The 20,297-nt window shown below is 41.2% G+C and overlaps 1 protein-coding gene across 9 annotated transcripts in view; it reads left to right on the forward strand.

Moving 5' to 3' along the window:
- The window catches only part of card10 (caspase recruitment domain family member 10), a 79,392-nt gene that overhangs the window by 25,731 nt on the left and 33,364 nt on the right, over positions 1–20,297 (forward strand). For all 9 annotated transcript variants that reach the window (XM_062982972.1, XM_062982976.1, XM_062982975.1 and 6 more), the window contains 3 exons: positions 3,080–3,262; positions 19,418–19,573; positions 20,168–20,293. In XM_062982972.1, the coding sequence (XP_062839042.1) occupies positions 3,080–3,262; positions 19,418–19,573; positions 20,168–20,293 (465 nt within the window). The remainder of the gene's footprint in view (positions 1–3,079; positions 3,263–19,417; positions 19,574–20,167; positions 20,294–20,297) is intronic.

Genomic DNA, 20,297 nt, shown 5'->3' on the forward strand with positions numbered 1-20,297 from the left:
GATATATTGAAAACATTGACTACAAAAATGTGTTGGATAATCCAGAGCATTGGATAAGTGAGTGTTGGATAAGTGAAACTCTACTGTAGATGGATTTCAGAAACCTTTGATAGTTGCCAATTTTTTCATGATCCCAACATTGAACAAAGGGGACTCCATTGGTGATCAAGACCCACATTTTAAGAAACAATGTTCTAGCCTATTACCATCTACTCTGACTGGCAGCACCTTTAGAATTGTCTTCTTGCCTCTCAGTTGTGCCTTTAAAGCATGGATCCGGAAGATTGAGTCTCATCTGTGCACAAAGCTTGTGCTTTGCCACTGAAGATGCTCTTTCTTGGTAGAGCATCTTCCAAAATTGCCTGGCTCTGTTGTCCTCGCTGTGCAAATTCCTCCTCGAGGCTCTTGTCTTATGCTTTAAACTTTTCTCCATTCCTCTCAAGGGAGAGAATGATCTAAGTATATATACAAACTGCATTTGTTTGCTGTCATTTGCTTTCTCTCATGGGTGTCCCATCTCCTCTGTTCTCATTGCCTTTTATGATTTCTCCCTCTTGTCTCCTTATGTACTAAGGCCACTGTATAGTAAGCAACTGCCTGGGAACTATTTTTTGCTGTATACATATTGATGACGCCATAAAAATGATAGATAGTGCCACTATAGCCTTCGGTGCTTAGGTTTGCACCCTGTAGTCACTTTCCCATTTGTGCTAGGAAGGCATTAATACAAACGCCAAACCACTTCTTTTTAATGAACTGAACAGGCTGTACTACAAAGACGCTTGTGCCTTCTGAAAGGCTTAATACATTTGCTTTGGCAGCTTGTGGACCCAGACCACTGATGCTTTGTTGCTTTTGCTGCCCCCATGGAAACTGAAGAGGCTGTTCGGGGGAAGGATAACTTTTCATGTAGAGTCAATGTCCCTAGAAATTGTGGAAGTGTTTCAGGGCCATGCATATGTACTGTGGCATCTGTGTATAATGTCTTAGTGTTGCTATATATTGCAACTGGGAACCTTTTTCAGCCCAAGGACCAGGTTCAATTTCAGAGAGGTTAATGGGGAGCACGTTCTGAAGGTGTGAGGAACCAAAGGCATGTGGGCAGCTTAAAAACTTCATATTGTAGCTTAAAGTTTTATGAGGGGCACTACAACATTTAAGAAGGGAAGTAAACTCTGTATGGAAGTTGGGAAATCACCAATCAGTGATGCTATGGGAAAAGGATCAGGCTATTTGGGGAGCTCAAGTCCCAAGGTTTCCCCATTATTCTTCTAATCGACACTCTTGTTTGCCCGAAAGATTCAAAGTGGTTAAATACTTTACAAAAAAACCCCCCTATTTAAAATAACAATACTTCCTGCATTTTGTACAATATCATAAGGTATTTAAGCTACCTCCCACAAATCCTCTCAGCAATAATGAAACAACCTTGTTAAGCAAGGTCAGTATTTTTATCCCCATAATACAGATGGGAAGATTCAAGCTGAAAGAGAGTCTTCCACAAGGCCTTATGTTAAGGTCAAGACAGAGGCAGCTCAGACAATCAAGACTGTATATAATGAAGCTATAGTTAAAGAAACCCACATGCTCATTTCTTTCTGTTGATGTCCTTGTGTGAACTGTTCAGATGAGTGGGGAGATAGAAATAGAGTATAGCTGCCATTTAATAGTCTTTTCATTTTAATAAGCATCTATCCTTTCTGTCTATTCTAGTGTAACCAAGTATCATGTATTGTGGTTTAAATGCATGGTGCTGGAGATGTGCATGCCACACACACACACACACACACACACACGCAATGTATAAGATGTGTGTTTGTTATCTGCTAATTAATATCTTTTTAGTGAGTTTGCAGTTACTCTATGTGGCATACAACCTGAAATTTATCTTGAATACCCACAAAGCCATTGAGAAAACATTGACAAACTCATATCATAGGCAGTCTTTTGACTTGAACTAGTTGAAAAAAGAATGTATCAGGACACACCTTGCTTATCTGACTTTCACCATGAGCAATCGGCATGGCTATTTCCTCCAAGATAGGACACCTTTACTCACAACTCTGTTTCAATTATAAGTTCTCCTGGACTCACTCTCATGTTCCCAGAGTCCAAGAGTAACAAACAAAGGAATTTTTTTTCTAAGCTTTGTAAACTTGGTCCCTTCTCTATATATCTGTCCAGGACTAATTTGATTGTTCCATTGATGGAACAGTTTCTCTCAGTAGAATTAGGAAGATGCACATATCTTCCCAATAGTCCTTTGTGTTTCTTCAATACTTGATCTGGAAGTCTGGAATACCCCTGGACCTGGTTTTCCATCAAATAGAGGGGAGGCATGTACTGTCTTTCTAGGGACAGATGCTAGTGTAATGGTGGAATTTTGGCCTGTTATCTATGCTCTTTCAGTCATGGCAAAAGGGATATAATTTCTGTTCTTGTGCTGTGCTTCAGCATGAATGTGGCAGGATGTTGCTCTTCTCACAATACAGGAGAAGATTGAACATGGTGACCAAAATGTAGCTGTTCAGTATACCTGCAGTATGTCTGCAAGTGATCCTTCTAGTACCTTTACTGTAAATCCAGTTAGTCAATGGGCAATGGGGATAGTTCATCTATGCCAGTTTCTCCCTAATGATTGACTTATTTTTTTTCTTGAGTGTGAGATGTTGAGTGTGTGCCATAAAAACAGGGTGCTTCTCCAGTTCAGGGTACTTTAGATCTTCTGGACTATAAGCCTGATTAACTCCAGCCAGCACTGCCAATGGCTGAGCCAGTGTGATTGGTCATAGCCTGATACACCTGAAGGATGCCAGCTTAAAGACAGCCCCCTTCTGCCTTGGAAATTATATTAACTAATTCCAGAAATGTTAGGTTTTGCATGAGAGACATTCTCTTTGACCCTTCTTAAATATGCTCCCTTTCTTTTTATTGTGACTTCATATATTCTAGCATTGAGCTCTGTCTGGCAATTCTAGATTCAGCCTTCATGCAAATAAAGCCCTACATAAATTGCTCTTGTTACTTTCTTGGTGGTGAGCTTGCATGCTCTTGATATTGTGGTATGTGTGTGTTTCAGGTCGATCAGTTGAAATGCAAGATCAGCAGCATGGAGGAAGAGTGTTCCCTGCTGAGGAAACAGGCATCAATGGCTCCCCAGAGAGAGATGGAGGATCGAGGCCTTGCAGATACAATCTCTGACTTGCGAGTAGAAAACCAAAGGCTAGTTGCTTCCCTCCAGGAACTGCAAAATGTAGTACAGGTATTTCCTGACAAGTTTTGAGATGAATGCACAACTCATTTAACATGAATATATAAACTCTGTTCATTGAACCTTTAACCTCTGTTGGATGGTAAGAGCTAGTGTCTGTCTGTGGGAAGTCTCTCTCAGTCCACCAGTTTGAGGTCACAAGAAAATCCCTCTTGGATCAGTTCAAGGGTTCATTCAGTCTTACGTTTCCTGAGCAGGAAACCCACAATATGGCAAGGCTTTGAAATAGCACCCTCCTGTTTCATTGCAACTGGTCTTCAGAAACACATTGCCTCTGTTTGCTAGAGGTAATATATAGCCATCATGAATAGTTACTGTTGATAAATCCCATCTTCAATGACTTCATCCAAGAGTCCAGTTAGTTGTGCTCACTAAGGTAAAGGTAAAAGTTTCCCCTGACGTTAAGTCCAGTCATGTCTGACTCTGGGGGTTGGTGCTCATCTCCATTTCTAAGCCAAAGAGCTGGTGTTGTCCGTAGACACTTCTAAGGTAATGTGGCCGGCATGACTGCATGGAGTGCCGTTACCTTCCCGCCGGAGTGGTACCTATTGATCTACTCACATTGGCATGTTTTCAAACTGCTAGGCTGGCAGAAGCTGGAGCTAACAGCAGGCACTCACTCCACTCCTGGAATTTGAACCTGGGACCTTTTGGTCTGCAAGTTCAGCAGCTCAGTGCTTTGACACATTTCACCACCGGGGCTCCTGTGCTCACTAACACTGGTACAAATGAATCCTAAACATTTGTTTCATGAAAAGATCATTTTTTTGTCCTAGATGTGCCATCATTCAGCTTCAGCAGAATGTCTTTTCCAGTTTAGTTGGAAGCCATAACTCAATGGCAAAGCACATTATTTGAACATGGAATAGCCCAAGTCAGTGAAGATCAAAAGAGAAGGGGGAGAGTTAGTGTAACAAAAGGTTATAGGACTGATTAGACAAGTTGCTTTAACAGTTGACTTGAACACAAGAGTTAACAAGGCCTGGTGTGTCCTTACTGGCTTATGGGTTCATCTGCCTCTTGGTACAGTGACCAGCAGGGTATCCTCAATCCAAAAATATGAGTTTGCTAAGAGCTTAAAATATTGGGTGCTATAGAAGACTCGTTGGTAGAGGACCTGGTTCAAGATCTCTCCATATTTTCAATGAAGGTTATGTAGCCACTGTATTATCTAGAAGTATCGCTTTATGTATGTGCTTACATCAGGGATAAATATCAAACAAGGCCCCTTCTTTGTAGCACTTTCTTATCTTTCTGTGAGTCCTTCAGGCATGCATCCCAGGGCTTTATGTGCAGGAGTCAGGCTCCTCTGTCTCTCTGTTTTGGAAGCCCTGGGCTATTTACTGCCACTGCTGCTAGATTCCCTAGTCCCTGTATTACACAAAAGATGGGACTGAGTGCCACTGAGACTGGATCAAAGCTGAGGTTAGTAATATGCTAAAAATACAATCTGTATGCAACAAAGGCCTCTCATAGTGGCTTAGATACTGTTAAAATGTCAGTCCATGGTTTGAACAACTGTGACTCTCAGCTGTTTGGTTTTAGGAGATTCCTTGCTTTCAAAATGACCTTATCTACCTTATCCACCATCATTTGTATCCTGTAAAGAAAAAAAAAACATTTTCCAACTGTGATGTAAGGTGGACATATATCTATCTAACTGAAAGTTTGTAGAAAAGATTGAAATGTTTTGTTTTAAATAGTAGATTATTCAATTAATATTGAATTTATATGATGTCCATATATACAGCTGCTTCTTTCGTGGCTTAAATAGCAATAATAAATAGCAATTGGAGGTGGTACAGGGAGAGTAAAAGAAAGAACTATTTGAAGAGGATGAGGCAAAGGATGGGAAAGAAGAAGTAAAGTAGAAGACAGATAGAAGAATCCATAGATCAAGTTAAAGAAGAATTTGACATTTTGTTATATGAGCACTCGGGGGGAGGGAGAACAGCGGGCCTGGGATTACCACTCCACCGCTCTCCACAAGTTGGCCTATGGGGCCAGGGCTGGGACGTAGTGTCTCAGAAGTGGAGAGGAAGAAAGAAGAAAGGGGGAGGGTAAGGGGACAAGAGGGGAAATGGGATGGGGACTTTGGGGGTGGAATGCACATAAGAGAGCCAATAACAGAAATTAATATTGAATATAATGTCTAGTAAACTGAAAATAGTGACACTGAATGTTAGAGGTCTGGGAACAATATGTAAAACTAAAAGAATTGGAAATTTATTGAAAAAGGAACAAGCACATATTATTTATTTACAAGAAACTCACCAGAAAAGGGGGGGTTTGAATGAAATAAAGGCAAATTGGATTAAAGATTATGAAAAAGCATATGGGAGTTCCAAGTCAAGGGGGGTAGCAGTAATTATAACAAACAAATGTAATTTTGAAATTAAGAGTGTAAAAAAGGATGATGAGGGGAGATATATTATTATAGAAAGGGAAATTGGGGGAGATAAGTATGTATTGGTCAATGTGTATGCCCCAAATGAAAATCAAGGAGAATTTTATGAAAAAATATTAGGAGAAATAAAGAATTGGCAGCAACATTTTGTGATTGTGGGAGGGGACTTTAATATGCCTATGGATAGGATGAAGGATAAGTCAAACCCAACAGTAAAGGATAAAAATAACAATATAACTGAATTAAATAGAATTATGAATAAATGGGGACTAAAGGATTCATGGAGACTATTAAAGGGAGATGAAAGAAAATATACATACTATTCAGCAGTACATAAAACATATACTAGAATAGATTACCTTTTTATCTCGAAAAATATGGTAGATAAATTATTCAGTTCTGAGATAGGAATAATAAGAATATCAGACCATGCAATAGTAAATTTAGAAATTATAAATAAACAAGATAAATGAACAAACAAGAAGATGGAGATTAAATTCCAATATATTAAATTATGAGGAAATTATTAGAAGAATAGGAGCAAATTGGCAAGAAATATGGGATATAAATGACAATAATGTATCAAGAAATATATTATGGGACACTATGAAGGCAGTGGCAAGAGGATTATGCATAAAAGAAACCTATAATCTCAAAAAGAGACAAGAAGAAAGGAAAAACAAATTGGAAAAAGACATGGAAAAAATAGAAAAACAATATATAATAAAAAGAACAACACAAATATATAACGAATTGAGAGCAAAGAAAGAAGAACTAGATAAGATAGAAATAGATGAGGTTCAAAAGAACTTGATATATTTGAAAAGGGAATTCTTCGAATATAGCAATAAAAACTCAAAAATGTTAGCCAGAGCCGCACAAAAGAAAAAAATGAAAAATGAGATAAATGCAGTGAGAGATAAATCTGGAAACATTTGTAGGTTAATGAAAGACAAATTAAAGATATTTGAAGAATTTTATAAAGAACTCTATCAGGCTGGGAAATGCTCAAAGGATAAAATTCACAAATATGTGGAAACAAATTGGACAGTAAAAATAGAAGAAACAGATAGAGAGTTATTAGAAGCACCCATTAAGAAAGAAGAAATAGAACAAGTAATTAGGAAATTAAAAATTGGGAAAGCGCCTGGACCTGGTGGGCTGGGCCCAGAATATTATAAAACATTTGAGGCAAAGATAACTCCAAAATTATTAGAATTATTCAATGCAATAATGGATGGAGAACGAATACCAGGATCATGGAAACAATCATTAACAATACTATTACCCAAACCAAAAAAAGACTTGACAGACCCTGGTTCTTACAGACCAATGTCATTAATTAATCAAGATGCAAAAATTTTAACAGCGATTATTACCAACAGATTGAGCAACTTTATGTATAAATATATAAAACAAGATCAATGTGGGTTTGTTAAAGGGAGACAAATGTCCAACCTGATAGGAAGAGTAATAAATAAAATACAAACAATAGAAGGGGAAAAAAACAAAGCGGGGATTCTAGCACTGGATATATTTAAAGCCTTTGATAGTGTGGAATGGCCAACTATTCAAACAATAATGAACAAATTGGGATTAGGAAAAAGGTTCAAAAATATAATGAGCCAATTGTATTCAGATAATTATACAAAGATAATATTAAATGATGGAATCACAGGAGAGATAAAAGTAACACGAGGTACAAGGCAAGGATGTCCTATGTCGCCTATACTATTTGCAATGGTAATGGAATTACTAGCTAATGTAATAAGAAAAGACAAGGAATTAGAAGGCATAGGAACAAAGTTAGGAAAAATTAGCTTATTTGCGGACGACACATTGATAACAATTAAGGAGATAATGAAGAAAATGGAAATAATTAAGAAACATTTAACAGAATTTGAATGGGCAACTGGATTGAAGATAAATTGGAATAAATCAGAAGCAATGTTATTTAATTATACCAAGCAGGAGGAAGAGGAGTTTAAAAAGCAGATGGATATAAAAGACATGAGAATAAGCGTAAAAGAAAATATAAAATACCTTGGAATAATCATAACCAAAGATCTAAAATCCATAGAAAGGAAAAATCTAGAAGAATTAAGAAAACACATGGAGGTGAAGTTAAAGGATTATAATAATCTGCGATTATCATGGTTCGGCAGAATAGCCCTAGTAAAAATGAAAGTCTTACCCAAAATAAATTTCTTGTTCAGAATGATACCATTAATGATTTCAGAAAAGGAAATAAATAACTGGCAACAAATGATAAACAAATATTGCAATAATGGTAAAAAGAACAGATTAAACAAACAAATTTGGTACAAGCCCCAAAAAGAAGGAGGATTGGGCCTTCCGAATATAAAAAAATATTATGAGGCAAACCAATTAAGATATGTAGTAGAGAAGATGATGGATGGAGACGGTTTGGAATGGATGGAATCAGGGAATAAGGCAATTGAGTGGAGGAAGAATAACATATTCTTTAAGGAAATCTCAAAGAAAGAGATAAAACAAACTGGAAATATATCATTAAGAAATATAATGGAAATATGGAATAAATATAAAGGACAATTAATTAATAAGAATTCAGTTTTAACGCCAATAATAATGGAAAAAGATTTCCCAAAGGAACTAAAAGGAACGCTAGATAAAGAATTAGAAAAAAGGGAACTAAAAAGGGTAGGAAATTGGATAGAACAAAAAATGGAAAATGTAAAAATGAGAGAAGAATTGAGAGGAATAAATATTTCTTGGATTCATTGGATTCAATTAGAAAAATGGAATGAAAACTGGTGGGCCCGAAATAAAACTGGAAAACAAATAACGCAATTTGAGGAATTAATAATAAAAGCATTAAAAAGAGGAAATAGTGAGCCATTAAAAGGAACAACAAGTAAAATATATAAAATACTAATTAAAGACATAGAAAAAAAAGAAAAGACTAACATTAAGAGAATCATGGGAGGAGGAATTAGGAACAAAGATAACGGAAAAAGAATGGGAGGAGATATGGAAAACAAGACAATTAAAAAACATGTCAATTAGAATAAAAGAAAATTATTACAAACTAATTTGGAAGTGGTATTTAACACCAAGAAGGTTAAATATTATGAATAAGAATAATAATGAAAAATGCTGGCGAGGGTGCCAGGAAATTGGAACCTACATGCATATGTGGTGGGATTGTAAACATGTAAAAGGTTTTTGGGAATTGGTCATAAGGGAAATAGAAAATATTATAAATATAAAAATTAGAAGGAATCCAGTGGAAATATTACTTTTAATTAAAAAAGAGGATGAGAAAGATAAGAAGGAAAAAAATTTAATAGACATGCTATTAACAGCAGCTAGATTATTAATTGCAAAATATTGGAAAGGAGAAATGAAAATACAAATTAATGAATGGCTCTGGGGAAGGGGAGCACAGGGGTGAATGTAAATAAAAGAGGGGGAAATGTATAGAATATGTTTATATAATTGTAACTTTTTCTCAATAATAACAATAAAAAATATTAAAAAAATTAAATAGCAATAATAATAATAATAATGATAATACAGTAGAGTCTCGCTTATCCAACATATATGGGCCGGCAGAACATTGGATAAGCGAAAATGTTGGATATTAAGGAGGGATTAAGGAAAAGCCTATTAAATGTCAAACTACATTATGATTTTACCAATTAAACACCAAAACATCATGTTTTACAACAAATCGACAGAAAAAGCAGTTCAAAACATGGAATTTAGCACTAAAATATCACAATGGATTGAAAATATACATTTTCAAAAACATTGATTACTAAAAGGCAAACTGCATTGGATAATACAGAACACTGGATAAGCGAAGGTTGGATAAGCGAGACTCTACTGTAATAATAATAAAATAATAATTTTATTTATATTCCACCCTTCTTTCCAAAGGGACTCAGAGTGGATTATAGTATATATATAAAGTAGACAGAGGCAAACATTCAGTGTCTTAGTTAGAATCACATACAATGATACACACAACACAGACAAGGCAAAAGCTTCTCCTTTCATTTCTGGCTTTGGAGGCAGTGCTCATCTCTGACTCTGGGGAGGCATTATTCTCCATTTTCAAGCCGTGGAGCCTGTGTTGTTATGGTCATGTGGCCGGTATGATTGCTTGGAGTGTCTTTTGCTTTTCCTGCCGAAACAGTACCTATTTACTCACATTTGAATGTTTTCGAACTGCTAGGTTGGTAGGAGCACATTGAAGGTTGTGTCCATGATGAACAAACTGTTGCCCTCAAAAAATTCAATCAGTTTTCCTCCTGCTTCATTTTTTGATCCCAGACCAAATGTTCCTTTAATCTTTGCTTCTGCTCTATTTCTTATTTTTGCATTTCTATTGTGTATGATTACCAACAATTCCTGTTGTGATGTGTGATCAATTTCCTCTTGGACTCTAGCACAGAATTTTTTAATTTCCTTCTCTTCTGCCTCTGTAGTTGGAGCATAAACCTGGTTTATGGTTATATTGATGAGTTTTCCCTGAATTCTTACTGGTATTTTAAATCAAACTTTGCATTATATCATTGGACTGTTTTTGCTACATTTCTTGTCGTTATTAATGCTATCCCATTTCCTGTTAGATTTTCCTTCCCTGAGAAAAACACTGTGATATTATCTGACTCAAAAGGTCCAATTTTTGTCCAGTTTAGCTCAGTATTTCTATACTTGGATGTTCATTTTCTTATTTTACTATGACTAGCTTTCATTGATTTCTACGTGTTTATATATATGTTTTATGCAGCTTCAGACTTTCATTTCACCTCTCAAAAGAAAAGCTGAACATCCTTTCGGCTTGATCCCAGATATTTCATTAGCTGCAGTCCTACTTATCCTCTGTTGTACCCCAGGAGCTCATTTGGTGCCATATAAACCTGGGAGTTTCTTCTGACACTATATCTTGTTTCATTTTGGTTGTCTTATCTAAGGACGTTAATGGTAAAAGACATTCAAAAGAGATTTACCGTGCTTCCTTCAACGCAGTGCTAACATCTTTGACTGTGATGCCACTGCTGTTGTCTCTGAGAGATCCCTCACCAGTGTCACACCCCACTACTGCTGTTGCCCAGAAGCTGTTTGGCAAATTTAGTCTGTCTCTTTAGCAAAAGCATGCCAAATATGGGAGAGCCTATCAGCAGCACCACTACTTTCAGCATAGCCTCTTGCCTGACAGGAACATGCGATGCCACCACTGTGGAGAAGTAGTGATATTGGCATTGCACGATGGCATTTAGCAAAATAACATAATAGGCAAATTGAGGAAGCAGAATGAGTACTTGTAAAAACAAACAGTATGACTTGTTTTGCCTTTTTAAGTTTTCTCATATCTAAATCATTTTGAATTTTTCTCTGTGTGGAAAATGCCTCTGTTATTTCCAATTTTTCAATCAGATATCATAGTGCGATTCCCCCATGGCACATCCCACTCATGTTCCCCACTGAGAATGCATGTGGTGTGGCCAGGGGTGGAATCCCATTGTGAGCTCTGGTCTGAGATTTGAGATAACAGCAGGATTTTATCCTTCCCCACTTGTGTTCTCTGTTGGGAATAGGAAACAAGGTGGAGGATGAAATCCTACTGTTATCTCCAATTAGAAATAACTGCAGGATCTATGCCTTCTCTGCTGGCGTTCCACTTGGGGATGTTAGTGGGGTGGAGTGGGAAAAATTATCTTTGTTTTTAGAAAGGAATGGTGGGGTTTTCCCTATGCTGATCATTGCAATTTTCCCATTTGGAAGGCAAGCAGTACACGTGTATGTGTGTGTGCACATTTTAGATAGAGTAGATATTTTTGGAAACAGTTAGCCATTCCCCATTTTTGGAAACAGTTAGCCTCTTTGGGGTGGGGGCATGTCTGTCTTGCTTCACCATGGAGGTGTGGCTAACATGTATACAATTTCTATCAGTTCCATTCTACTAGTAAGCATTTTTCCATCTTAGAATTCTCTGCTAAAGATCCCTGTCCACAACACTGCACTGCAGTTCCCAAGTTTACCTTCTGTTCCTTTTTTTGTGATGTCTTGGGAACCTGTGAAGAGATGCAAGACTTAAATCAAGGGTTCTTTGGTTATGTCAGTAGAAAAAGGAAGAAAAAGGAAACGGTAGGGCCTCTGCATGGTGAAGGTGGTGAAATGCTAACAGGAGGTAGGGAAAAAGCAGAGCTGCTCAACACCTTCTTTGCCTCAGTCTTCTCCCAAAAGGAGACTGGTGTTCAACCCTGGCAATACGGACCACATGAGGTAATAGGGGAAATGCAACCCAAATAAGTAAAGAAGTAGTCCAGGAATCCCTAGCAACTCTAAATGAATTCAAGTCTCCAGGGCCAGATGAACTACATCCAAGAGTATTGAAGGGACTAGCAGAAGTCATTTCAGAACCATTGACAATAGTCTTTGAGAATTCTTGGAGAACAGGAGAAGTCCCAGGACTGGAGTTGGACAAGAAGGTGTCAAGACCCAGGCTGCAGAGCACCAATAACCATACACAGAGGCCAGAATCTATCTAATATCTTTATTGTAGGAGTTTATAAAGTTAATAAAAACAAGAGTAGAAAATAGTCCAGAAGTAGACCTTTCAGGAAAGGTCAAAATTAGTCCAAAGAAACAATGTCCAATATGAAATATTAAGGTCCAAAGTTGTAATCCAGTAACCGAAACACTCACTTTGCCAAGCAAAGTGAGGGGAGATGACAAGGTCCTTTAGTCCATGAAACTTAAGCAAGGCTAGGAAGTAAACTTGATTCTTGGAACACTAAGCTTAATTCAAGGCAACAAGAAATGAGGAGCAAGAACAGGATCCGTGGTAAATTCGTGGCGAGGTCCGGGAAGCAAGGCAAGGTCCGTGGAGCAAGGCAAGGTCCTGGGAAGCAAGGCAAGGCTGGAAACGGGAACAAGGGCTTGGACGCGGGAGTAGCGTAGTCCACACACAACCTACTCCCGAAGCTGACGAATTGACTCCGCAAGGTTCCTACGTGGGCAAAACACCTAAATAGGGTCTCGTTTTCCCGCCAAAGAACAATTCTCTGGGGAACCAGAACCGAAAGCCATTCTCTGCGTCCAGATGCATGACTCCCTAAAGTTTCCCATGGGAAGCAGGCTTAATCAGCTGAATGCCTGGCAGCGCTCCTAGCGCTCCTGCGAGAAGCCTCCTGAGCGCTTTTCTGTTGTTTATAATAATCACGGCGAGAAAATGGGGGAGATTTCGGCTCAAGGCTTGTTTGGCAGACTTCTGGAAGGCAAATCTCCTGCAGGTGCAAGGGCTCCAATTCTGGCTGAAAAAGCTCCAATTCTGGCTGAAACGGTGGGAAACCTAAGTTTTCCTCTTCATCTGTCACAACAGTGCTAGGAACGGGACTACATGGCCCATGAGTCATCACACTATCCCCCTCCTCAAGGCCCCCCTCAAAAATGGGCTCCCTTCCCAAGGTGCGGGGCCGCGGCTTGGCGGGGTAGGCCTGGTGGAAGCGGCGGGCTAAATCGGGGGCATGGACTGTGGAAGCGTCTTCCCAAGAGCGTTCTTCGGGGCCAAAACCTACCCAGTCAATGAGATACTGAAGGCGGCGGCGATGAAAGCGAGAATCCAAAATGTCCTGAACCTCGAATTCCTCCTCCCCATCCACCAAAACAGGAGTGGGGGCCGGCCGGTCTGCATCAGGGCGCACACCATCCGCCGGAAGGAGCAGGGAGCGATGAAACACTGGATGGATGCGCATAGAGCGCGGAAGTTGAAGTTTGAAAGTCACGGGGTTAAGTTGCGCCACCACTGGATAGGGACCAATGAAACGGGCATCTAGCTTCCGGCAAGGGCGGTGGGAGGGCAAAAAGCGAGTGGACAGAAGAACCCGGTCTCCTACCTTGATTTCGGGGCCCGGCTGGCGATGTTTGTCAGCGTGGCGTTTATAGTCCTCCTTGGCTTGGTCTAGTTGCTGGAACAAAAGTTGTTGCACCGCTGTGAGTTCCTGCAGCCAGTCCTCCGCTGCAGGGACTTCTGAAGTTTCAATGACAGAAGGAAAGAAACGTGGATGGAAGCCGTAGTTTGCAAAGAACGGGGTTACTTTAGTAGAAGCCTGGACACCATTGTTGTAGGCAAACTCCGACAGCGGTAGCAGGGAAGCCCAATTGTCCTGCTGATAGTTTACATAACAGCGAAGGTATTGTTCCAAAGTGGCATTGGTGCGCTCAGTTTGCCCATCCGTTTGGGGATGGTGAGCCGAAGATAAACGAGAGTCTATGCCCAATAGTTTTTGTAGTGCTTTCCAGAAACGAGAGGTGAATTGAGTCCCACGGTCTGTGACCAAACTCTTGGGCAAACCATGTAGTCTGAAAACATGCTGAAGGAATAAATCTGCAATCTCTTTGGCCGTGGGGAGGCCATCGCAGGGAATGAAATGGGCTAACTTGGTAAAAAGGTCCACCACCACTAGGATCGTGGTGAATCCAAGGGAAGGTGGTAGGTCAGTGATGAAATCCGCAGAAATTATTTCCCATGGACGAGATGGAGTAGGAAGGGGATGCAGTAGCCCTGAGGGCTTCTCCCTTCTTGTCTTGGAACGCTGGCATACCGGGCAGGTATTGACATATTTTTCCACGTCCTTGCAGATCTTGGGCCACCAGAAATCTCTTAGGATCAAATGCATGGTTTTAAATAATCCGAAATGCCCTGCTGGCTTGCAGTCATGACACAGACGAAGTGCCTTTTCCCTGCCCGGTCCTGGAGGGATGTAGACGTGATTTCTATAGCAAAGCAACCCATCCTTAAGCGAGAAGGGAAAATGTAGTCCTTGGCGAAGTTGATCTTGAGCCCAGGCATCCGCCTGTTGACTGACCCTGATTTCCTGAGCACAAAGGGGCCCTGGAGTAGAGGAAGTAGATTCAATTGGAGTGGATTTGGTGTTCCCCACTGTGAGCGTGGCAAAGTTCTCGGGCTGCAGCAATTGGGATTCAAAGGTCTCTCTGCGCCCTGCAGCATATTCTGGTTTCCGTGATAGGGCATCTGCTTGCTTGGTCTGAGCTGGGGTTACATAATGGATCTGGAAGTCAAAACGCTCAAAGAATAAAGCCCAGCGCTGCTGCCTCTGATTTAACTTGCGGGCAGTTCTTAGATGCTCTAGATTCCGATGATCAGTATGGACCTCAATGGGAAATTTGGCCCCTTCTAACCAATGTCTCCAAGTTTCAAAGGCTGCCTTTATGGCCAAAAGTTCTTTTTCCCAAATAGTGTAATTTCTCTCTGGGGCTGTTAGTTGACGGGAGTAAAAAGCACAAGGGTGAAGATGATCTCCCACGGGTTGCAAGAGTACAGCCCCAATTGCCACATCGGAGGCGTCAGCCTGCACAACAAAAGGGGTTTTAGGATCTGGGTGCTGAAGGATTGGCTGGGATGTGAATAATTTCTTTAGTTGCTGGAACCCTTTCTCTGCTTGCTCCGTCCAGCGGAAAGGCTGTTTTCCATGGATGCAGCTGGTGATTGGATCAGACCAGCGGGCAAAGTCTGGAATGAACTTGCGGTAATAGTTCGCGAACCCCAAGAAACGCTGCACCTCTTTCTTGTTGGTTGGCGGCTCTTGAGTGGGGTTTCTGACCGGGTTGGCGAGCCTTTCTACGCCCGGTCGTTGGCTTCCCCCGCCGGTTTTGCACCAGCCGCCCCGGCCGTCTCCGACTCCGGCCGCCGAACGAGCGGCGGGCTTTCTTTTGGCTGGGCACTCTCTGGCAAAGTGGCCCCCGTCTCCACAGTACCAACAGAGGTTTAAACATTGGCGGCGGGCCTTCTCGGCAACGTCTAACCTGGGGCGCACATTGCCCAATTGCATCGGCACCTCCCCGCTTTCTCTGGGGTATGGGGCTGGTGGCGGGGGTCTCCACACTGGACGTGGCAGGACGCCGGCGGGAGCGGGAGGTTTTGCCCCAGCTCTTCCACTCTGGCCTCGGAGCCATTGTTTTCGGTTGGCAAGCATGACTTCGGCTCGTAAACATTGGTCAATAAGTCTTTCAAGAGAGTTTGGAGGATCCACCTTGGAGATTTCTTCCAACATCTCGATATTGAGACCCTCCCGAAACTGTCCTCTGAGGGCTATGTCATTCCAACCGGTGTTTTGAGCCAGCACTCGGAACTCGGCTATGTACTGGGACAAGGGCCTGTCCCCTTGAGAAAGGCGCCGGAGTTTGTGGCCGGCCGCCTCTAAATTGTCCTCGATTCCCCAAGTCGCCTTAAGGTGGTTTAGGAAGTTTTGCGCGGAACTTAGGTGTGGGGAGGCTTCATCGAACAGCGCCGTGGCCCAGTTGGCCGCGGGGCCGTCCAGGAGACTGTAAATCCACGCCACCTTGATGTCTTCTTTGGGAAACTCGGCATCACGGGCTTCTAGGTATGCCTGGCATTGACGACGGAAAACGTGAACCTTGGAAGCTTCTCCAGAAAACTTGGTTGGCAATGCCAGGGCAGGGAGACGGATTCCGCGTTCCTTCAAGCCCCGTATTTCTCCCTCCTGCGCATGGATCATATCACGGATTCTGTCCACTTCATCCTTGGCGATGGTGTAGCTGAGTGGCTGGTCTCCCGGCCCGGCTCCGGTAGACATTCTGGCCTAGGTTGATTGGTGCTTAAGGTGGCGGAGTCAAACTGTCAAGACCCAGGCTGCAGAGCACCAATAACCATACACAGAGGCCAGAATCTATCTAATATCTTTATTGTAGGAGTATATAAAGTTAATAAAAACAAGAGTAGAAAATAGTCCAGAAGTAGACCTTTCAGGAAAGGTCAAAATTAGTCCAAAGAAACAATGTCCAATATGAAATATTAAGGTCCAAAGTTGTAATCCAGTAACCGAAACACTCACTTTGCCAAGCAAAGTGAGGGGAGATGACAAGGTCCTTTAGTCCATGAAACTTAAGCAAGGCTAGGAAGTAAACTTGATTCTTGGAACACTAAGCTTAATTCAAGGCAACAAGAAACGAGGAGCAAGAACAGGATCCGTGGTAAATTCGTGGCGAGGTCCGGGAAGCAAGGCAAGGTCCGTGGAGCAAGGCAAGGTCCTGGGAAGCAAGGCAAGGCTGGAAACGGGAACAAGGGCTTGGACGCGGGAGTAGCGTAGTCCACACACAACCTACTCCCGAAGCTGACGAATTGACTCCGCAAGGTTCCTACGTGGGCAAAACACCTAAATAGGGTCTCGTTTTCCTGCCAAAGAACAATTCTCTGGGGAACCAGAACCGAAAGCCATTCTCTGCGTCCAGATGCATGACTCCCTAAAGTTTCCCATGGGAAGCAGGCTTAATCAGCTGAATGCCTGGCAGTGATCCTAGCGCTCCTGCGAGAAGCCTCCTGAGCGCTTTTCTGTTGTTTATAATAATCACGGCGAGAAAATGGGGGAGATTTCGGCTCAAGGCTTGTTTGGCAGACTTCTGGAAGGCAAATCTCCTGCAGGTGCAAGGGCTCCAATTCTGGCTGAAAAAGCTCCAATTCTGGCTGAAACGGTGGGAAACCTAAGTTTTCCTCTTCATCTGTCACAACAGTGCTAGGAACGGGACTACATGGCCCATGAGTCATCACAGAAGGGAAAAAAGAGGATGCAAATAATTACTGTCCAGTCAGCCTGACATTGGTACCAGGAAAGATTCTGGAGCAGATCATTAAACAGGCAGTCTGCAATTACTTAGAAAGAAATGCTGTGATTACTAGACGTCAACATGGATTTCTCAAAAACAAGTCATGCCAGACTGATCTTAGCTCTTTTTTCGTTAGAGTTACAAGCTTGGTAGATGCAGGGAATGCTGTGGATGTAGAATATCTTGATTTCAGTAAGGCTTTCAATAAAGTCCCTCATGACCTCTTGCAAGCAAACTAGTCCACCTAAACATTAGGAAGAACTTCCTGCCTGTACAAACTGTTCAACTGTGGAACTCTCTACCTTGGATTGCAGTGGAAGCTCTTTCCTTGGAAACTTTTAAATAGAGGCTGGATGTCCATCTGTCAGGAATACTTTGTGCTTTTCCTGCATGGCGGGGGGTTGAACTAGATGGCCCATGTGGTCTCTTCCAATCATATTCTATGAACCGTCATTATATAGAGCAGATGAACCTTTTCTGCTAGTAAGAATCTTACTAAACTATAAACTCTGTGATTTCTTAGAATGAAACCATGGCACCTAAATTGATATCAGACTGAGAGAACTATGTCGTGCTAACCACCTCCTTACCTTTTGGGCTGGGAACTAAAAGCAGGAAAGTGCTAATGACAAGGTTTAGCTTTTGCTGAAGGACTTGCTTTAGCAAAAATTATCCCTGTTTTGGATCTGGAAGGCCCAAGAAAGGCATGTGTTATTCCAAAGGGTCAAAGAGCTTCAGAGAAGCACACGTGGTAAGAAACCTGCCCATTGCAAAACTGTGGTAGTTGTGGTTTGCTATTTCTCTTTGCACCACTAATTTACAGCTTGCTCTGATTTTTTAAATTGCTTTAAGGTGTTTTCAGTTTGAAATTTCTACTCCCACCTCAAGGTTTTACCAGGCAAATATATAATTTTACTTAAGGGAAAGTATGATTGAGGAGACAACATCTGGATATAGTTATATAAAACTATTACATGGTCGGCAAAATGTTGATATCATGTTTTGACATGGAGTATTTTTAAAAATGGCATGTAATTACAAGGTTCTTATCTTGGAAGACATGTGTCCATCTCTCCATGTTGAAAATGAATGATAAAGACTTGTTGAATAGTAACATTTTGACTGTATGGCATCAACCTGACAGAGCTTGACACTTTCCATTCAAGCTGAAGTGGATATTTTTCACCACTCAGGGCCCTCATATCAGTTACTTGTAATTTATTGATTGTAGGGCACACATTATGTAATTTGAAATATAATGGAATGATCAGAGTGCAGGTCTATGATGGAGAAGAGTCAGGATCAAATCTCTATTCATCCACAAAATTCACTGTGCTTGTTACTATCTTATCTTAACTTACCTCAGAAGGTTAAAATGGAGGACTAGGTGTCAAAGATAAAGTGGAAGTAGAAATAACTTTGTGTATGGTTTTAATTCTACACTGTAAGTTGCCTTGGTTTCCAAATGGAGATAAAGGTAGTATATGACTTAAATTGAATGAATGAATATTGACTTGAGCTCTTTGGAGAAAAAAGGCTATAACAGTAGTTGCTAAAAATAGCCAACTAATATATTTTCTTTCCTATTATCCGAGGAACTCTGAAAGATATGGAGAGCTTCAATGGACATAATGGCTTTAGAATATCCAGATTGAGTGTGAAACCTTTCCTAGTCATGAAATGTTATTGTATGGAACAGTCAGTCAAGTTTATTATATGCCTTCACTTTATGGGCAGAGGTGCAATTTGTTCTCTTGTTGTCTTTATCATATGGGACTAAAATCGGTGGCATATGCCAATCTAACCCTGGTCACTCATGGGGCCGGTCCATCAGATGATGTTGTGCTGGCTCCATGGGTGAAGGGGGACAGAACTGGCATGCTGCTGCCACAGCAGCAACACGGGAGGTTTCCTGTGTTGCCATTGACTTTAATGGGGGAAAGCCATGTGCTTCATGCTTCCCCTCATGGGATCAACTGCCAGAGGAACCTGGTGATGCGTGGCATGGGACGGCGGCTTCCCCACCCCCTGCACTTGCCCTCCAAAGAACACTGTACCAAGCTATTCCTAGCAGGCAGTAATTTTGCTCTTCTCTTGCTTAGACAGCAGGTGAAGGCCAGGTACCGGGCTCTGAGAGGATCCTGCTGGACATTCTGGAGCATGACTGGAAGGAAGCACAAGCCGACCGACAGGAATTATGTCAGAAATTAGACTCTGCGCAGAATGAGCTGCAGTGGGCAGAGGATCTTAGAGATAAGGTAAGAGGCCCCCCTCCATCCCTGCAGTGAGGCACTCTTTTTGAAAAAGGCATTGATGAAATTGCACACTCCCCACTGTGGCTACAATGCTTCCAGTCTTTAATACAGTTTGATGGGGGGGGGGGGGTGTATCATGTTAGTGGACAAAAATGGATTTTGTCAATTTTGGCAACTGTATAAAGAGCATCTAAATCTGTTTTAGAGAATCCCAGGCCCAGCACCTTGAACTAGCCTAATCTGATGCCAACAGACATTATTTTTGGCCATTTTGTTCCAGTTTTCTGGAAGTGCGGGTTCATATGGGGTTGTGGGCACCATGGGTTGCATAATTTTGGTCTCTTGACTCTAACCTCCTATGTTTCAAACTACAATTGATAAGCAAAGATAGCACACATATTTACATCCAGAGCTTAAAAGTAGCACATGTCTAGTAATTCATTGTTAATGAAGGTTAACACGGTCATACAAATAGTTATAACAACTAGTAACACAGTTACTTCTGTGTAACTGGTAACTATTACTTTTTGGGTGCTAAATGCTTTGAAGGTGAAATCTTAGGAGTATTTTTCAAAGATTACACCATTTCTCTCTCAGTATTTGCAAGATATGGAAGTTCTGCAGCTGAAGTACCAGACCTTGCAGAAGAACTGTGATTTATACAAGCACAGAATGAACACCGTCCTGGCTCAACTGGAGGAGATTGAGAAGGAAAGAGATCAAGTGA

This window comes from Anolis carolinensis, chromosome 5 (genome assembly GCF_035594765.1).
Source record: "Anolis carolinensis isolate JA03-04 chromosome 5, rAnoCar3.1.pri, whole genome shotgun sequence".
NCBI classification, from domain to species: domain Eukaryota; kingdom Metazoa; phylum Chordata; class Lepidosauria; order Squamata; family Dactyloidae; genus Anolis; species Anolis carolinensis.